Source organism: Salmo salar, chromosome 06 (assembly GCF_965601325.2).
Source record: "Salmo salar chromosome 06, fSalSal1, whole genome shotgun sequence".
Taxonomy (NCBI): domain Eukaryota; kingdom Metazoa; phylum Chordata; class Actinopteri; order Salmoniformes; family Salmonidae; genus Salmo; species Salmo salar.
Genome location: NC_138296.1, coordinates 63,226,509 through 63,244,066, shown reverse-complemented (window position 1 = coordinate 63,244,066; position 17,558 = coordinate 63,226,509). Strand labels below are relative to the sequence as shown.

At 41.8% G+C, this 17,558-nt stretch overlaps 2 protein-coding genes across 4 annotated transcripts in view; both read right to left on the bottom strand.

The window, feature by feature from the left end:
* rev3l (REV3 like, DNA directed polymerase zeta catalytic subunit) overlaps positions 1 to 3,215 on the bottom strand; it is a 50,243-nt gene extending 47,028 nt beyond the window's left edge. Inside the window, exon 1 of one of the 3 annotated variants that reach the window (XM_082976806.1) lies at positions 2,038 to 3,215. Coding sequence is in view for 2 of the 3 variants with exons in the window: in XM_082976804.1 (XP_082832930.1) it covers positions 2,038 to 2,176 (139 nt within the window). In the remaining variant the exon portion in view is untranslated. The remainder of the gene's footprint in view (positions 1 to 2,037) is intronic. The other 2 variants (XM_082976804.1, XM_082976805.1) reach the window with 2 other exon arrangements.
* Positions 3,216 to 5,301: 2,086 nt separating this feature from the next.
* Positions 5,302 to 12,774, bottom strand: traf3ip2a (TRAF3 interacting protein 2a). The gene is made up of 10 exons (XM_014205011.3): positions 12,534 to 12,774; positions 12,176 to 12,192; positions 11,473 to 12,000; positions 8,496 to 8,643; positions 8,031 to 8,236; positions 7,694 to 7,782; positions 7,530 to 7,598; positions 6,670 to 6,774; positions 6,291 to 6,365; positions 5,302 to 6,166 (listed from the first exon to the last, which is right to left on the bottom strand). The coding sequence occupies exons 2-10, from the start codon at positions 12,189 to 12,191 to the stop codon at positions 6,020 to 6,022; spliced, it is 1,383 nt and encodes a 460-aa protein (XP_014060486.1). The 5' UTR covers position 12,192; positions 12,534 to 12,774; the 3' UTR covers positions 5,302 to 6,019.
* Between the last annotated feature and the right edge of the window lie 4,784 nt (positions 12,775 to 17,558).

Below are 17,558 nucleotides of genomic sequence, written 5' to 3'. Positions count from 1 at the left end.
AATATGGCCAATATACCACGGCTAAGGGCTGTATCCAGGCACTACGCGTTGGCCATATACACCACACCCCCTCGGGCCTTATTGCTTGATTAGAATATGAAATAACATGTATTTTAAAGAACAAAATAGCATTTTCATTAGTTTATGTAACTGTAGGCTATATGTACAAATAAAAATAAATAAAAAAACACTAAAAACACCACAATTCAAGTGTTAAAATGGATTAAATAAACACCATCACAAAGATCATTCATTATTGGTTTGTTGTTAGGCCAGGTCTTAAGGAACATTATGCATTTAAGAAAATGCATTTCAGAAGAACAGAACGGTACATTCCGAGTTGAAAAATATTACTGCGTTTTGAGTGTTGCAGTAACGCTATAAGGGAAAAATATATTTTAGGTGATTTGAAAAGTTCAGAATCTGCTCTCCTATAAAGACATAAAAACGGATTAACTGCGAAAAAAAGGTCACTTTTTGGCATTTCATTTCCCTGCCTCTGTGTAAATTCCAAGCTAGACTATTATATACACGTGACATTTAATGAAACGGTTTAGGGGAAGTTTCGATGGCCATCATCAGCCAGTGAATGACAGATGGAGAGAGGGGGGGGCATGTCCTCTTAAAACTGCTTATAACAAATGTTAGTGATATTAAGATTCTAACAACGACAGTATGTTATAGACTTATTCGGGAAAAATCAAGGACGGGAGTCAAAGACAAAAAAAATTAATAAAAATACTTAAAAAATGGCAGAGCGATTAAAAAAGTAATATGACTGTTAAAGATGCACTTCAGCAAAGCTATTCAAAATGGAGAAATAAAGGAGTTGTGCTGCTTCTAGACAAAGCATTCCATATTGATGCGCAATTGCACATTGGAAATAGTGAGCCAACACTGATTTAGGCTTGCCACAAGTAATACATAAACTGAGTGGAGCTGCAGGAGAGAGTTACTGTAAAACAATGCAGCCGGCTAATCCCCAAACAGATGCCTTGTTGTATTGTTATTGAAAGCCACGGCCTCACAATACCTTGAGGTAAAACAATATCCCAAGCACATTCCAGCAGAATACAAAAGCTACGGAATACGTGTAAAATTAAGGCTGTCTGTGCTTGCCTCTCGGAGTGTGACCTCAGTGTCGACTAACCGTCTGGAGGTTAGAAAGCATTAACAGTATTCAACAGATCATGCAACACAATACAAAAAAATAAGTGGCAAAAAAAGTTTCACATGGCATCGGTGAACCCAACCCACGTCCACTTGTTACACTACAGTGCTGTAATGAAACTGGTCAGTGAGGGGTGCAGGGACATTGTCTGAGTGTTGATATGATAAGTAGGGTCCACTTTTGTTTTGTTTTTTTATGTCTGCAAGCTGCTAGAGCTGCCTTCTTTATAACGCAGAGGTCAGCACATGAAAAGGTGAGGGGCTAACAGACATCACTTTATTGACACCCTGACCCACACATGAACATATTTCCTTGTGTGGTCTGATTCCAATACATAAACCATACCAGAAGGCAAAGCGCGTCCGTCCTCCATATTTGGCTCGAAATTACAACCACTTTTCCGGTGAGTGCTGCAGGAAACCAGTTAATCAGACAGACAGTCACACCTCCATTGTAGAAACTTTGTCATGCTGTGATTCCAAGTCGCTGTGGAACCATCCCCTCGGGTTGTTTGGCACAGAAAATATACTTAGTTTATTTTATTGAAGGTATTGTAAAGTGGGTTATGTGCCAAATGTTGATCATGTAGGTGTGGTGAAGGTCTGTCTGTCTGTCCACAGCCCTGGAATGGAACACGAGACTGAAAACAAAGCAACTATGTGAAGCATCGCTTGCACGCTGGAAACAGTGGCGAGTTGGTGTATGGTTTGTTACAAAGTGTCACCTCACTAAACATAATTCAAAACACCGCTTTCTGTATTGTTCTAGTTTGCTTTTGTAAATGTGTGTTACATCCGTGCACCGCGTGGCGGTACTGTACCAAGCAGCAGAGGATAAACCACATATTAAAAACCAGATGAACATACCTGCTGGTGTTGCCCCGAAAATTCGAACCACTGGTACTTTCTTCACGTCACTTTCTCGGAATTCGTTATAACAGACGTCCAAGTCTTTGAGGGGACTTGCAAGGTAGTAGTCAGCGGTGACGATGCGGACAGCAAACATGACTGCTGTGCTGGATACAATCTACCACGCTAGCTAAACGATGATGATCCGGGGCAACATCTAGGAACAGAATGACAATAAATTGTCTTTGTAACAATGTAGCAACCGACGAACGGGGAATCAGTTGTATGTACACAAACGACCTAGCAATAAACCAAAGTCTCGTTTGTTTGTTTATCGAGGCAGCCCGCGGAGTTGCCCATATTCCACCTAGTTTCGCAGGCGAAAAACTATGAAGAGTAATCTGAGCTGCAGCTACTGGGGGACCATACCGTAACTAATAGAGGTGCCCCGTGATTCAGTTACTATTGACATAGTCCACTCTTCTCCAGAATTTACAGTGCTGAAACTAGCTGCCACCCGTCCCTTCAAAAATAACACAATCCTGGGCTTCCACGAGACGTTGCATTGGTTCGAGCGGCCATAGCTAGTTAAACCAGCGAAACCAAAACCACTTTCTCCCCACTCGCCGAATCCGGGTGTTGCTACGGCATATCCATCCGGGAAAAATGGGCAATTGTTGAGTTTACTCTCCTGCGGAGACCGAATATTTTTACTGCACGTATTTGACTTGCAAACAAAACGCTTGAGAAGAGAATCAAGTGTGGCTGTTCGTGCAGTGGTTTCATGTGCGCTTCCAATGTGGCACTGCGGACAAGGTTTCCTCTTCTCTGTAATATGATCACAACACTAACCCAAAGGCAACACCATTCCTCCCCCGGCAGACCCTCCCCTAGTCTCTGCCGCTACTGGTTAGCTGCTCGCTACTGACACACTGCAGCAACACGGGTCAGAAGACTCAAGATCCAGTCCCAAAATGTGCTGTTAGAACCACCTCATTTTCACGATTGGCATTGGTCCGTTTACAAGCGCGCAAGTGGAAGTTAGGTTTTCAATTGGTTTACAAATCTTTAGGCGGGACATGAGTATGAAAGGCAAAATCGTATTATGCATTTTGAAATCTTCTTATTTGGTTGGGAAATTTTGTGAATATTGAATGGCTGGGATAATGGGACAGTGGATGCGCATTAATAAATCTAATGGCACGGTTAATAGGCATTACCCAGAGAATGAGGAGATTGTGGCGCTATAGCTCCCTGCTATCAACCAATCAGCATCCAGGATCCAAACAACCCGTTTTATAATGAGGGAGTTCTATTAACCGGAGCCGCTGTGCACCGATATACGGCACGTGACGTGAGCGGGCAAAAGCGGCGAGGGAGGAACGCCCTTCTCAAATAGAGCAGTAAATCTGCGCCCCTCGGCCATGTTGTTAACAAGTCAGCATGGTGCATCGTCCAGAAACATACAAGATCTATTTAAAAAAATATTTATATATAGGTTTGAATTATCAAACTGGTTTTTACTGGGACGGCAGATAAAGCATTTGTATTTTTTAAAACAATCACATTAGCATGTGAAAACACAGACTCCTCATTACTCCACGTGCTTAATCTAGCTCAGGCTACCTCACTTTGGTTTTAAGAGAATTTCGCCATGAGTTTTGAATGGCACTTGGCTCACGCACGAGAGGAAGCACCGTTCCAAAACCAATGCAATCACTTTTGACCCGATTCAAACTCCATGCACTGGGGTAACGCGGGCCAGAAAATCGAATCTCCTCAATGACTTAACATTCTCGAATAATTCATTATACTACTCCACTGATCTAAACTATTTAAAAAACGAAACACAGAAATGACGCCTTCAAATGATGAACGATTACAAAATGCTCTTGAAATGAACTGATTTCGTTTACAATGACATTCGCAATTACATTTGTATAGAACAAAACTTCCACATACTACTTTACAGGGTCAAGACAAGTTCCCGAAGCATGTTTTCATTCTGCGTAACCTAACGTTGCAGTCGTAAAAGACACTAGCGAGACCCTTTCCTCTCGTGCATGATTGGATCCCTTTAACGTTTGCTGTGCTGTGATTGGCTCTAACACACTTCCTAGTATGTCCTTCTTTGAACACTTCTAGAAGTTCCTCACTACACTACAGTACAGTACATCATTACAGTACAATTACCATATTTTGATAAATGTATCCCATTTTGGCCCTATAATTCCTACATCCATATGAATACAATTTTGTTCCTACATCCTGTTCCCCTTAGTTCTAAATAATGTTTATTTACCACAAGACAAGATAGACAAACAGAATAGAATGGACATAGTTCTAAATTCCACAAGATCTTTCAGTCAGTCCACACAATATTGTGGTACACAACAATATTTGCCACAACTACATAAAAAATATGGGCTATTTTTATAATTATAGGCCTATTTTTTCGCACCCTCTTTCTACTGCCCTGTGATAGATTTTTAAAGCTTCACATTGGTCAATTTAATTCCTTCCATAATAAACCAGGCTGTAGTTGTGGATGGGCAGAGACCGCTCTTTTCTCTTCCACTGAAAGGCCCATAAACCCCTCCAAACACTCGGCTCAGACTGGGGACACAGCCACACTCAATGGGTCCCTGATGACGAAGAATGTACCATTAGCATTTCATCTGGATGGAGCGGGAGCTTCTGTCAATGGGAGTGTGCTCTGACCTTGAGTGAGATTCGGCCCTTTCTCTGGAAACCAATCAGCGCAGGTGAAAATGAGGTGAGTCTGTTTAATAGCAGTTTTCTGCTGAGAGGTAGGCATATGCATCACAATCCAGGATAGTTTAGTCAGCTGTAGGCTATATATTTCTGGGTAAGTATTCACATACAACAGTTAACACAGCTCTCTTGTGAAGGGAATTTTCTCCTTGTTGATGGTTGGAGAATTTCCACTTCTAATCTGGAGGCACAGCCCCGTTTGCCCAGGTTAATCAATCACTCACCTCACTGATAAGATGACAGGCTCAGTTTCACACACCAAGCCACCTGCAGGAGAGTATCTCATCTCCCCCTTCCCCAAACCCTGTGGTTGCTTTGAGTTGGCCAGATAAGGCTTTGTATAGTGTGGTGCAAGTATTGGAACAATCATACAAGCAACTGATTTATGGGTGCAGGAAACTAAGCTCTCATGGTTAATGAATGCGTTAGGCTGATAGTGATATATATAACTGGCTGTTTTTTGAGAATAGCAGACATATGTCTCATAACACAGAGAAATACAGCACCTACCATTTAAATACTTTATTGTTATTTACAGTGGAGTATGATTGCCATTATTGACAGAAAATAGTTTGGTTTGGCTCATCAAAGGATGATGAAACCACCGCAGATAAAATACAAGTGTAAAAAGCAGAATAGGTGTGAACCCCAGCCCCTCCCTCTGTTGCAGAAGATTGATGATTTAGTGACAGATTCTTCCTGTGGCCCCTCTGTGGATCTTAAATCATGGATGAATAGGGGGCCCCTAAAAGCACCTTTACATCCTGTTCTATTTATCTGCTATAACCCAAAGAAGTGTGAGACCTTTACATTGCTCATGGTTTAGTGCTATTCTGGGTAATACAGTAGTAACTATGTGGTATAGGCTACGATATAAAAGAAAGTGTGGCATGTAAATTCAACAACCTCACAGTCAACAGGCCATTATTACTTTCCATTAAAATATATATTCAGATCACATAATATTAGGAACACTGTCACCACACAATGTCAGGCGTAACTATTAACTCCTAACATGTCAAGCGAGCACATTTTTTAGGACTTGAAACGTGAAAAAAGTAAATACTGCCACCTTGTGGTTATTTGAGAATTGTGCTAAGCTACACGCCTCCGCCCACACACCATTTCAGTTGAGTACAAAAAAAGGCTATAATCATTTGCCATATAAACATCCAAGTCAATTACGTACCAGAGAAACAATGTGTGTATATCAGTTTAGCAGTTCTCAGAGGGGCCGTATAGAGAGGGTCATCTCTTTCCCCAGAGAGGGGGCGATGTAGCGTTCCTCTCTTAGCAAACGGAGAACCAAGTCTTGGGTATCCTGGGGCCAGCGGTAGATCCTAGTACTCTGGAGCCAGGCGGGGACATGTCTCTGGAAGACAGGAATGGGATAGGTAACATTACACCACGGCGTGAGTGACTCATGAGGATATAACAGGATATAACAACAGTATAGAATCCTATCCCTATGGGGAAACATCTCACTATCCACTCACCTTGGTAGCAGTGGGAAATAATACGGGTACCAGTCGGAAATTAAGGCAGTGCTGTTGGATGAACTCATTCTGGATCTAAAATGGGAAAAGGTGCTCAAAGATAAACGCCTAATGCTTTTATGAATTGTCTTCATTGCATATTAAATGTATACTGTACATAAACTAGACATGGCTGTGGTACAGTATATGTTTCCTTTTGTATTACACAGCAGTGTTTTATACCTATGCTACATCATGACAAGGAGGGGCTGTGGCCAAGGCCCAGAACCTTTTTGTCTCACTGTCCTAATCTTGAGACTCCATAATCAATTTTTAAAAAAGACTGTAGCTACACACATTCATTTGATATATTCTTACAGGTGCATGTATAAGTGCCTACCTGAGTGTGAATGTACTTGGTGTGGAGACCATGCTCGTCCTCCCCGTATCCCTCCACGTCTGCCTTGTACTTAGGACTGATGACCACGATGATCAGCACTGACTTCTGCAACGCAGCATCTCATAGTCAGTTCAGTTTTTGATAAGACTTCATTTTAAAGGGATACTTCAGGATTTTGGCAATGAGGCCAATGAAGGAAGTTTGAGGTAGTTTCTCGAAGCCAATGCTAACTAACGTTAGCGCAATGACTGGAAGTATGACTTACAGTCATTGCGCTAACGCTAGTTAGCATTGGCTCGAGAAACTACCTGTAACTTCTTTCACACTGGACACAGAGACATAAAAATGGTATCCACAAGTTTATCTGACTCTGGAGAAGTAGATAAATGGCCTTACTTCGGGATTTTGGCAATATCTCTTTAAGGGTCTGTAATAAACTATTCAGCAGGCATTTATAAAGTGGGTGTTCACCATTTATTAATCATTACTCCCACATTTATAAACCATTTGCTAATCGTTAGTAACATGTTTTTTGCAGCCCCTAATCTAAAGTGAGCACTAATTATGCTTTATAAATACATTGAGTGACCAGTGTAATTTCTCACAAAAAGATGGGCAAGCCATTGGTAGACATTCCAGCAGTACCTGATAAAAGAATAGGCACACAATGCAGGATATTTATGGGATATATATAGATTTGTGAATAATTAGTTTATTAACATTTACAAATGTGGGAGTAATGATTCATAAATGGATTATTACTGACCCTTAAAATAAAATGTTACCCATTTTGTTCTGTATAGTTTCATAATTAAATAGCTCAATTTTATGCTCTAAAAATGCTGACCACTTAGACTTACATCCTTTAAATAGTGGTCCATCCACTTGTTGATGTCCATTCTTCTGACTGGATTATCAAAAATGTCAATCTGCCAGAGAGAGGAGTTATGTATGAAAAATAGTGTTTCAAATATTGGGAAATTTCTGAATAAAAGACAATGGAAAATACAGTTTGCAAACTTACAGCTGGTTTAAAGCCCTGATCTATCAGAAACTTCACGAAGGTAAACATCTCTCTGGCTGTGTCCACAGAATACGTAATAAAAACATTCCCTGCAATCAAACAGACAAGCATGGCATCCACATGAATGCTAATTGCACTCAAACAACTATTTACATTTTAGTGGATGTTAGACTTGGTTTTAAGTCTTAATAGTGAGCTCTTACAAGCCAAGGCCATAAGGTGACACAATCATTCTGATTCACAGAAAATCCACTGTTTAATGAACAATTATCTTTAATATAATTTTTTTGGGGGGGATAAAGTTTTTGCTGAGGGATGGAGAATGATATGCACTTACTGCACTCCTCAGGTAAACTGATGGTCTTCTTCAGTTCCTGTGTAGCTGTTCCTCTCCAACCTGGTTGGCCGGGGGTCACTGGGTAAGAGGGCACCACACTGACCTCAGACATCACCTCTCTGGGAGGGGCCACACGCTGAGGAAGATTCAAACTGGGGTCTTTTAGAGCTCCTTGTCCATATAGTCTGTTTTGAGCTGTGGGAGTCCTAGAGAGGGAAACAGTATAGAATATTTGGGTGTCTGCTCCAAACACTCATAAAACAGGAATTATATGTATATTGTAATGCCCATCAGCAGACATTAGTGCTAAAACTGGATCCCCACCAAACATTTGCCTGTTGACATTTGCCTATTAAACTGTAAACAAAGCACTACTAGGAACTTGCGAAATCCAATTGGTTTTGGTATAAGGCTAATGATACAATCTGATGTTAGACCAGTAGGCTATAGGGATATTTAGTGTACCAGGATGGTGGGTCTTGCTGAAGCTCCCGCTGAGGTTCCGTAGGGTGAAGATGGTTATAATGATGACGATTATAGAGGGGACGGGTTTGATTTACGGGTTTCTGACATGTGTACAGTCTCGGACACCTGCCGTGCACAGGATCAGGGCCTGTAGAGGGATGTGAGAAGACATGCTCTTAACATCCTGTCTTGGATGGGCTCCCAATTAAAATAAATCATCACTATCTGAATTATAGAACATGGATCATCCAGGCTATATTTCAGACAGTAATATAAACAACAACCTAAACAAAAACATCACCTACTTCCCAGAAAATGTTAAATAGCTTGGTCTTTCCACAAAAATAGTGCCTTTTGGGTGGGGTAACTGTAAAATTGTTTTAAAAAAAACGTTTTCTTTCACCAAATTTTTATTTGCTGTCATAAAGAGCTCATAATGTTCCCCTTCGTAAAAACATGCTTTCCCATTTCAAGAATTCAAATTAAGAAAAGTGCTAATTAAAGTAACAGGGTTGACTGTGACAATGTTATCTTAAATCAGCCATAACTCCCATTGTGACAGGAGGAATGGAAGCATGTTGTTTTCAACAGGGAAGGGCAATAGAACACGAGCTAAAAAATATATATACTGCTCAAAAAAATAAAGGGAACACTTAAACAAAACATCCTAGATCTGAATGAAAGAAATAATCTTATTAAATACTTTTTTCTTTACATAGTTGAATGTGCTGACAACAAAATCACACAAAAATTATCAATGGAAATCCAATTTATCAACCCATGGAGGTCTGGATTTGGAGTCACACTCAAAATTAAAGTGGAAAACCACACTACAGGCTGATCCAACTTTGATGTAATGTCCTTAAAACAAGTCAAAATGAGGCTCAGTAGTGTGTGTGGCCTCCACGTGCCTGTATGACCTCCCTACAACGCCTGGGCATGCTCCTGATGAGGTGGCGGATGGTCTCCTGACGGATCTCCTCCCAGACCTGGACTAAAGCATCTGCCAACTCCTGGACAGTCTGTGGTGCAACAGTCTGTGGTGGCGTTGGTGGATGGAGCGAGACATGATGTCCCAGATGTGCTCAATTGGATTCAGGTCTGGGGAACGGGCGGGCCAGTCCATAGCATCAATGCCTTCCTCTTGCAGGAACTGCTGACACACTCCAGCCACATGAGGTCTAGCATTGTCTTGCATTAGGAGGAACCCAGGGCCAACCGCACCAGCATATGGTCTCACAAGGGGTCTGAGGATCTCATCTCGGTACCTAATGGCAGTCAGGCTACCTCTGGCGAGCACATGGAGGGCTGTGCGGCCCCCCAAAGAAATGCCACCCCACACCATGACTGACCCACCGCCAAACCGGTCATGCTGGAGGATGTTGCAGGCAGCAGAACGTTCTCCACGGCGTCTCCAGACTCTGTCACGTCTGTCACGTGCTCAGTGTGAACCTGCTTTCATCTGTGAAGAGCACAGGACGCCAGTGGCGAATTTGCCAATCTTGGTGTTCTCTGGCAAATGCCAAACGTCCTGCACGGTGTTGGGCTGTAAGCACAACCCCCACCTGTGGACGTCGGGCCCTCATACCACCCTTATGGAGTCTGTTTCTGACCGTTTGAGCAGACACATGCATATTTGTGGCCTGCTGGAGGTCATTTTGCAGGGCTCTGGCAGTGCTTCTTCTGCTCCTCCTTGCACAAAGGCGGAGGTAGCGGTCCTGCTGCTGGGTTGTTGCCCTCCTACGGCCTCCTCCACGTCTCCTGATGTACTGGCCTGTCTCCTGGTAGCGCCTCCATGCTCTGGACACTACGCTGACAGACACAGCAAACCTTCTTGCCACAGCTCGCATTGATGTGCCATCCTGGATGAGCTGCACTACCTGAGCCACTTGTGTGGGTTGTAGACTCCGTCTCATGCTACCACTAGTGTGAAAGCACCGCCAGCATTCAAAAGTGACCAAAACATCAGCCAGGAAGCATAGGAACCGAGAAGTGGTCTGTGGTCCCCACCTGCAGAACCACTCCTTTATTGGGGGTGTCTTGCTAATTGCCTATAATTTCCACCTGTTGTCTATTCCATTTGCACAACAGCATGTGCAATTTATTGTCAATCAGTGTTGCTTCCTAAGTGGACAGTTTGATTTCACAGAAGTGTGATTGACTTGGAGTTACATTGTGTTGTTTAAGTGTTCCCTTTATTTTTTTGAGCAGTGTATATATAAAAAAACGTTAAAACATTTATAGCCGATCTATATATGGGTAACGGGTTATCGTGTTATGCTTGACACCCACAGTTTTTATCCACAAAAACACCAATGGCCGTAAAGAGTAGAACCAGCTCATCTGCCTTCACACTGATTTGACTATTACTAGATGTTCAATGTTGATTTTGAAAAAAAATACAATCTATAAATAGTTTCAACATATTAAAATGAGAGTTCAGTTCCCATAACAGGGTTGACCTTAAAATGAGGGAGAAATCACATGAACTAAATAATCATCTTCAGAAATGACTTTATCAAAGCAACAAATAACTAGAGCTTTACATTGATGGTGACAACACGGCGAACTATTGGGGTTAAGTGGGTTAAAATCTTCCTACAAGTCAGAAAAAGTCAGACTTTTCAAAATTCAGATTTTTGGCATTTCGGCAAGTCTTTATTCATATATAAAAAAATCTGATTTATAAAAATGTCCATGTGGTTTATATTGAAGGGCAGTTCATTAAATATAACATGTTTTGACATTTTTGGGCACTTTAGCAAGTCTCTATTCATATTATTTATAAAAATGTCCACGTGGTTTAAAATGCTTTAAAATTCAATAATAGTACATAATTTCCACTTAAAATATCAAAGGGAAGCAAAAGGCACTCTATTCGTGGAATGACCCAGCTCCAGTATCATTTTGATACATTTATCTATATCTTTCTTTTTAATTATATGAATACAGTTGTCATATACAGCATGTTACTTACATTGAGGAGGCATGTGTACTGGGTATCTCGGAGGGACACAGTGGATGTCATTTAAGTCAGACCTGAGAGGAAGAGGGGCCTCCAAGTGTTCTGCTCCTTTAAGGAAACAGTCCTGAGGTCGAGGCCAGCTGGGTGGACCAGGGAAGCCCTCTGCTCCCCGCCGGACGATCCCAGAGAAAGAGAAGTCCTCATCCTCAGTCCACTGAGCCCTCTCTCTGCAGGGGTGTAACCTGAGGTCGACAGGGTCAGGGGTGTGTGGGGACATGTCTTTCTGATGCAGGGAGGGGGCTCTGGGCTGGGGTCGAAGGTTACCCAGAGGGTCTCCCATAGGGTTTCTCCAGGAGTCCTTGGGGTATTCCACCTGGCCTACGTCATTGACGGTTACCTCAGGGGCGAACCAGGCCTCTTCCTTTGGCCTCTTTCTGTGTTCTGAGCCCTGCCCACAGTCCAAGGGCAATGCTAGGTTCAGCGTTGATGATGTCATTGACTCATCTGTCTCCACCGGAATACTTCTGTGACGACGGGAATCTGACAACAAAAATAGCAACAGAAACAACAACAGACAATGTTATCCAGCTTAAGCCATTTAGGAGAAGTAAAGAAGGAAAAAAAATGATGTGATATGTAAGAGTGAGTTTAGTGTAAGGTTAACTTTCCTTTTCGATAGGTGTGGTAGTGTGTACCGTATTTGACAATGGCGTACCTGTGAAAGAGTGCATTCTTCTCTCAGGACGAGGGATAGATTTTTTTGTAAAAGGAAACAGAAACAAATGTGGTTTAACAGGAATGAAAGCTGAGCTCTGTGGATAGCAGAATGACATGACATTCCTGGCAACACTTTTTAGAAAAACTGTATTCACAAGGGAAACAAACTCTTTTACGGGTAAAACAGAAAGAAATCATATGTAGCAGATCGATGAAAAGCCCTTATCACTACAGAACTCAAAGCTGTCCTTTGGCTATACAGAGTCACTATAATACATAACTAAAACCAGTCAGACCAAACATTACGTATGTTCCAAGGAAGTGAACTTTGTCCTCCAGTCAAGCAATTCACTTACCTGCAATGTGTCTGTGAAGGAATAATACAAAAACAAGTAAATTACTCAATTCTCCTGACTTCAAGCAATGAAAACAAGTTAAAACATACAGCACAGGTGCCATTTACAGTCAAGTTTAACAGTTAAACCTGACCCCGGCTCCTATCTGTGTCAGAGCCGTGTATTCCACCCTCTATATGCAAATCTGCCCTGGAGCGAATAGGAAACATTCCCACAATTTTTGTCTAGAGGAAGAGATCAGTGCTAGCAAAGCAAGGGAATCCCCCTTCACCATTTATGCAAATAATGTGGGGCATGCAGTTCACGTCCACCAATCAGGTTGTTGTCCAAACAGAGCAGGAAATCTGTAACCAGTCATGGTGAACCTTGTCATTTAAAGTGGAGTGAGTAGTCATAGTAAAAGCACACCTACAGACATGAGGGCACTTGATTCATGGAAAGTGTACAGCCCATTAAAGTGAACACGCTTTTAACATTCATGAGCTTGTTTTGCTAAGAAAATACCAAAGAAACACTGAAAGATCCTACAAACTCTTACAAAATATAGAAAAAAGCTCAAGTTATATAACTCTAAAGTTATCCAGCAAAGAAAACAAGAAAATAAGCATTTCAAAAAGTTTTTCATATTCACAAGTAAATGGAGAGTTTTATTTGAGAACGCCTTAGCATCGGGTAGAGAGGCTTTAGTTGGAGTCCAGTCACGCCAGTCACAGTCCAGTCTCTCTCTTGTAGTCTTTCCTATCGAACCAATCGTGGTTGTACTTGGTGTGCAGGATGCAGTAGGCGACGAAGCGCGGCAGACTGAGCACCGCAAAGGTCAAAGACACTGTGCCCAGCAGGAAGATGGTCCTCCGCACCATACCCTTGGTGCTCCACCCCTGCATGACCCACCACTCCTCCTTGGTGAGCCACCTGCTGGCACTGATCAGGTGCTGGCCGATCACTGAGTTGAAGATGATGACCAGGATGATGGGGATACCACCGGAGAGGATTGTAGTGTCACGACTTCCGCCGAGGTCGGTCCCTCTCCTTGTTCGGGCGACGTTCGGCGGTCGACGTCACCGGTCTTCTAGCCATCGCTGATCCACATTTCATTTTCCATTGGTTTTGTCTTTGTTTTCAACACACCTGGTTTTCATTCCCCAATTACATGTTCAAGTATTTAACCCTCTGTTTCCCCCATGTTTTTTGTGCGTGATTGTTTCAATGTTCATTTCGGTTCATGATGGCTGGTATTTCGACGGGTGCTGTTTTCACCCGTGCGTAATATATTTACCATTTGTATTTGGTCAAGTGTATTTGTTTACCTTGTGCCTTTATTGTTTGAGTAAAGTACGTTGCTCACTCATTTTGCTCTCCTGCGCCTGACTTCATGCACCAGCTACACTCACCTTCTGACAGGTAGTAACCCACACCAGGACGGTAGACTAGATACGGTCCCTGTAGTGACACCGGGCACGAGTCACATTCTTCCCCTCTATGGTGAAATTCTTCAGCGTCATCACGTTGATCCAGCCAATGGGCATGGAGGCCAGGTGGGAGACCAGGATGATAGCCCCACGCAGGTCAGCCTGGTAATCTTGACACCAGGTAGAAGGTGTCCAATGATGGCCCAGGCAGCTCAGGTAGATGATGGCCGTGTCAGCCATCCCACAGTTACGGCAGCAGATCATGTAGAACGTGAAGAGATTGGCGGAGGAAGAAGAAATGAAAAGCAGTGGCATCCTGTTTGGAGTAGTGACATTTCCTTTTAAATGTATCTATGAAATGTATTCATGAAAACAAATCCTGAAACATCTCACAGACACATATAGATTTAGGAAACAGCACAAAAAATATAGGATATACACACACCTGGGATCCCCAGAATTCACAGCAAAGGGTAGTAGACCTTCTGAACAGTGATGAAGACACTGACCCCCTCATGTTTCAGTCCTAATCCTTAGTACCAGGCAATAGTAGAGATGGTAATCCTTGCAATAAACCCATTAGGGTTAGCTGGATGGGAGGACATTATTGATACAGAGATAAGCATAGTGTGATAAACAATATATGGATAAGGACCGAGAAGGTTTACATCACAGGTTAATAAGCGCACTATATTGATTTATTAAAAAAAAAAATACATTGGTTTTTACTGGGCCTTTATGGATATATTATGATTGGAGTTGGTTATTTATTGACAGGATGTTGTTAAGGTTACATTTCAATGAGAAAGGGGAGCACCGTTGAAACAGGTTTGTCAGACTTCTTGATCATGCTTGAAAATTGTGGCGCGGGTACATCGTATGTCTGATGATGACTACTAACACAATAACAGACGATAAGGATATTTGACTACCTGAAACATGCACATGTGAAGTCTCTATAGAATAGGATAGCGTGACCCTTGTGTACATATGACCTTGAAAGGCTTATATACCCAGTATATAAGGGTCTAAATGACTGTGTGGTAATGTATTGACACTGACATAAAGATGAATTTGTGCTGTTATCTTGATCATATATCTGTGGTTCCAGTAATTGTTTTCTTGGAACTAGGAAACATACAATTTCACCTGTGCTGTGTCAATATAGCACCAACAGCACTTTATTTTTTATACCTGGATGCCCATTTAGCAAAATCCAATAAATGTGTATTCATTATTCCTTTGCTGTTTAAAAAAATATTTAAAAAAACAGGACACACTGTACATATATATATAATGAATATACTTTTATTGGATTTTGCTAAATATACACTACCGGTCAAAAGTTTTAGAACACCTAGTCATTCAAGGGTTTTTCTACATTTCTTACTATTTTCTACATTGTAGAATAATAGTGAAGACATCAAAACTATGAAATAACACAAATGGAATCATGTAGTAACCAAAAAAGTGTTAAACAAATAGTTTATATAGTTATATAGTTTATAATAGTTTATATTTGAGATTCTTCAAATAGCCACCCTTTGCCTTGATGACAGCTTTGCACACGCTTGGCATTCTCTCAACCAGCTTCACCTGGAATGCTTTTCCAACAGTCTTGAAGGAGTTCCCACATATGCTGAACACTTGTTGGCTGCTTTTCTTTCACTCTGTGGTCCGACTCATCCCAAACCATCTCAATTTGGTTGAGGTTGGGGGATTGTGGAGGCCAGGTCATCTGATGCAGCACTCCATCACTCTCCTTCTTGGTAAAATATCCCTTACACAGCCTGGAGGTGTTTTGGGTCATTGTCCTGTTGAAAAACAAATGAGCCCAAATCAGATGGGATGGCATATCGCTGCAGAATGCTGTGGTAGCCATGCTGGTTAAGTGTGCCTTGAATTCTAAATAAATCACAGACAGTGTCACCATCAAAGCACCCCCACCCTCACACCCCCTCCTCCATGCTTTACGTTGGGAAATAAACATGCGGAGATCATCCATTCACCCACAACGCATCTCACAAAGACACCTGCGGTTGGAACCAAAAATCTCCAATTTGGACTCCAGACCAAAGAACAAATTTTCACCGGTCTAATGTCCATTTCTGGTGTTGGCACAAGCAAGTCTCTTCTCCTCATTGGTGTCCTTTAGTAGTTGTTTCTTTGCAGCAATTCGACCATGAAGGTCTGATTCACACAGTCTCCTCTGAACAGTTGATGTTGAGATGTGTCTGTTACTTGAACTCTGTGAAGCATTTATTTGGGCTGCAATTTCTGAGGCTGGTAACTCGAACTTTTCCTCTGCAGCAGAGGTAACTCTAGGTCTTCCTTTCCTGTGGTGGTCATCATGAGAGCCAGTTTCATCATAGCGCCTTATGGCTTTTGTGACTGCACTTGAAGAAACTTTCAAAGTTCTGGAAATGTTCCGTATTGACTGACCTTCATGTCTTAAAGTAATGATGGACTGTCATTTCTCTTTGCTTATTTGAGCTGTTCTTGCCATAATATGGACTTGGTCTTTTACCAAATAGGGCTATCTTCTGTATAGCCCCCTACCTTGTCACAACACAACTGATTGATTTGGAGCGGCAGTTAGCCTAGTGGTTAGTGCGTTGGACTAGTAACCGAAAAGTTGCAAGATCGAATCCCCGAGCTGACAAGGTAAAAATATGTTGTTCTGCCCCTGAACAAGGCAGTTAACCCACTGTTCCTAGACTGTCATTGAAAATAAAAATGTGTTCTTAACTGACTTAAATAAAGCTAAACATTTTTTTTTAAATTGGCTCAAATGCATAAAGAAGGAAAGAAATTCCACAAATGAACTTTTAACAAGGCACACCTGTTAATTTAAATGCATTCCAGGTGACTACCTCATGAAGCTGGTTGAGAGAATGCCAAAATTGTGCAAAGCTGTCATCAAGGAAAAGGGTTGCTATTTGAAGAATCTGAAATATAAATATAATTTGAGATATAATATATAATATAGTAAAACACTTTTTTGGTTACTACATGATTCCATATGTGTTATTTCATAGTGCTGATGTCTTCACTATTATTCTACAATGTAGAAAATAGTAACATTTTTGAAAAACCCTTGAATGAGTAGGTGTTCTAAAACGTTTGACCGGTAGTATGCATATATATACACCAGTCTCAACGTCAACAGTGAAGAGGCGGCTCCGGGATGCTGTCCTTCTAGGCAAAGTTCCTCTGTCCAGTGTCTGTGTTCTTTTGCCCATCTTAATCTTTTCTTTTTATTGGCCAGTCTGAGATATGGCTTTTTCTTTGCAACTCTGCCTAGAAGGCCAGCATCCCGGAGTCGCCTCTTCACTGTTGACGTTGAGACTGGTGTTTTGCGGGTACTATTTAATGAAGCTGCCAGTTGAGGACTTGTGAGGCGTCTGTTTCTCAAACTAGACACTCTAATGTATTTGTCCTCTTGCTCAGTTGTATACCGGGCCTCCCACTCCTCTTTCTATTCTGGTTAGAGCCAGATTGCGCTGTTCTGTGAAGGGAGTAGTACACAGCGTTGTGTGAGATCTTCAGTTTCTTGAGAATTTCTCACTTGGAATAACCTTCATTTCTCAGAACAAGAATAGACTGACGAGTTTCA

What these genes read in the sequence shown, in the direction of transcription:
- traf3ip2a (XM_014205011.3), bottom strand. An exon ending in CAGCAAGACCCACCATCCTG is followed by an intron (nt 8,237 to 8,495) that starts GTACACTAAATA and finishes TTCCCTCTCTAG; the next exon opens with GACTCCCACAGCTCAAAACA. An exon ending in ATCAGGGCTTTAAACCAGCT is followed by an intron (nt 7,599 to 7,693) that starts GTAAGTTTGCAA and finishes TCTCTCTGGCAG; the next exon opens with ATTGACATTTTTGATAATCC.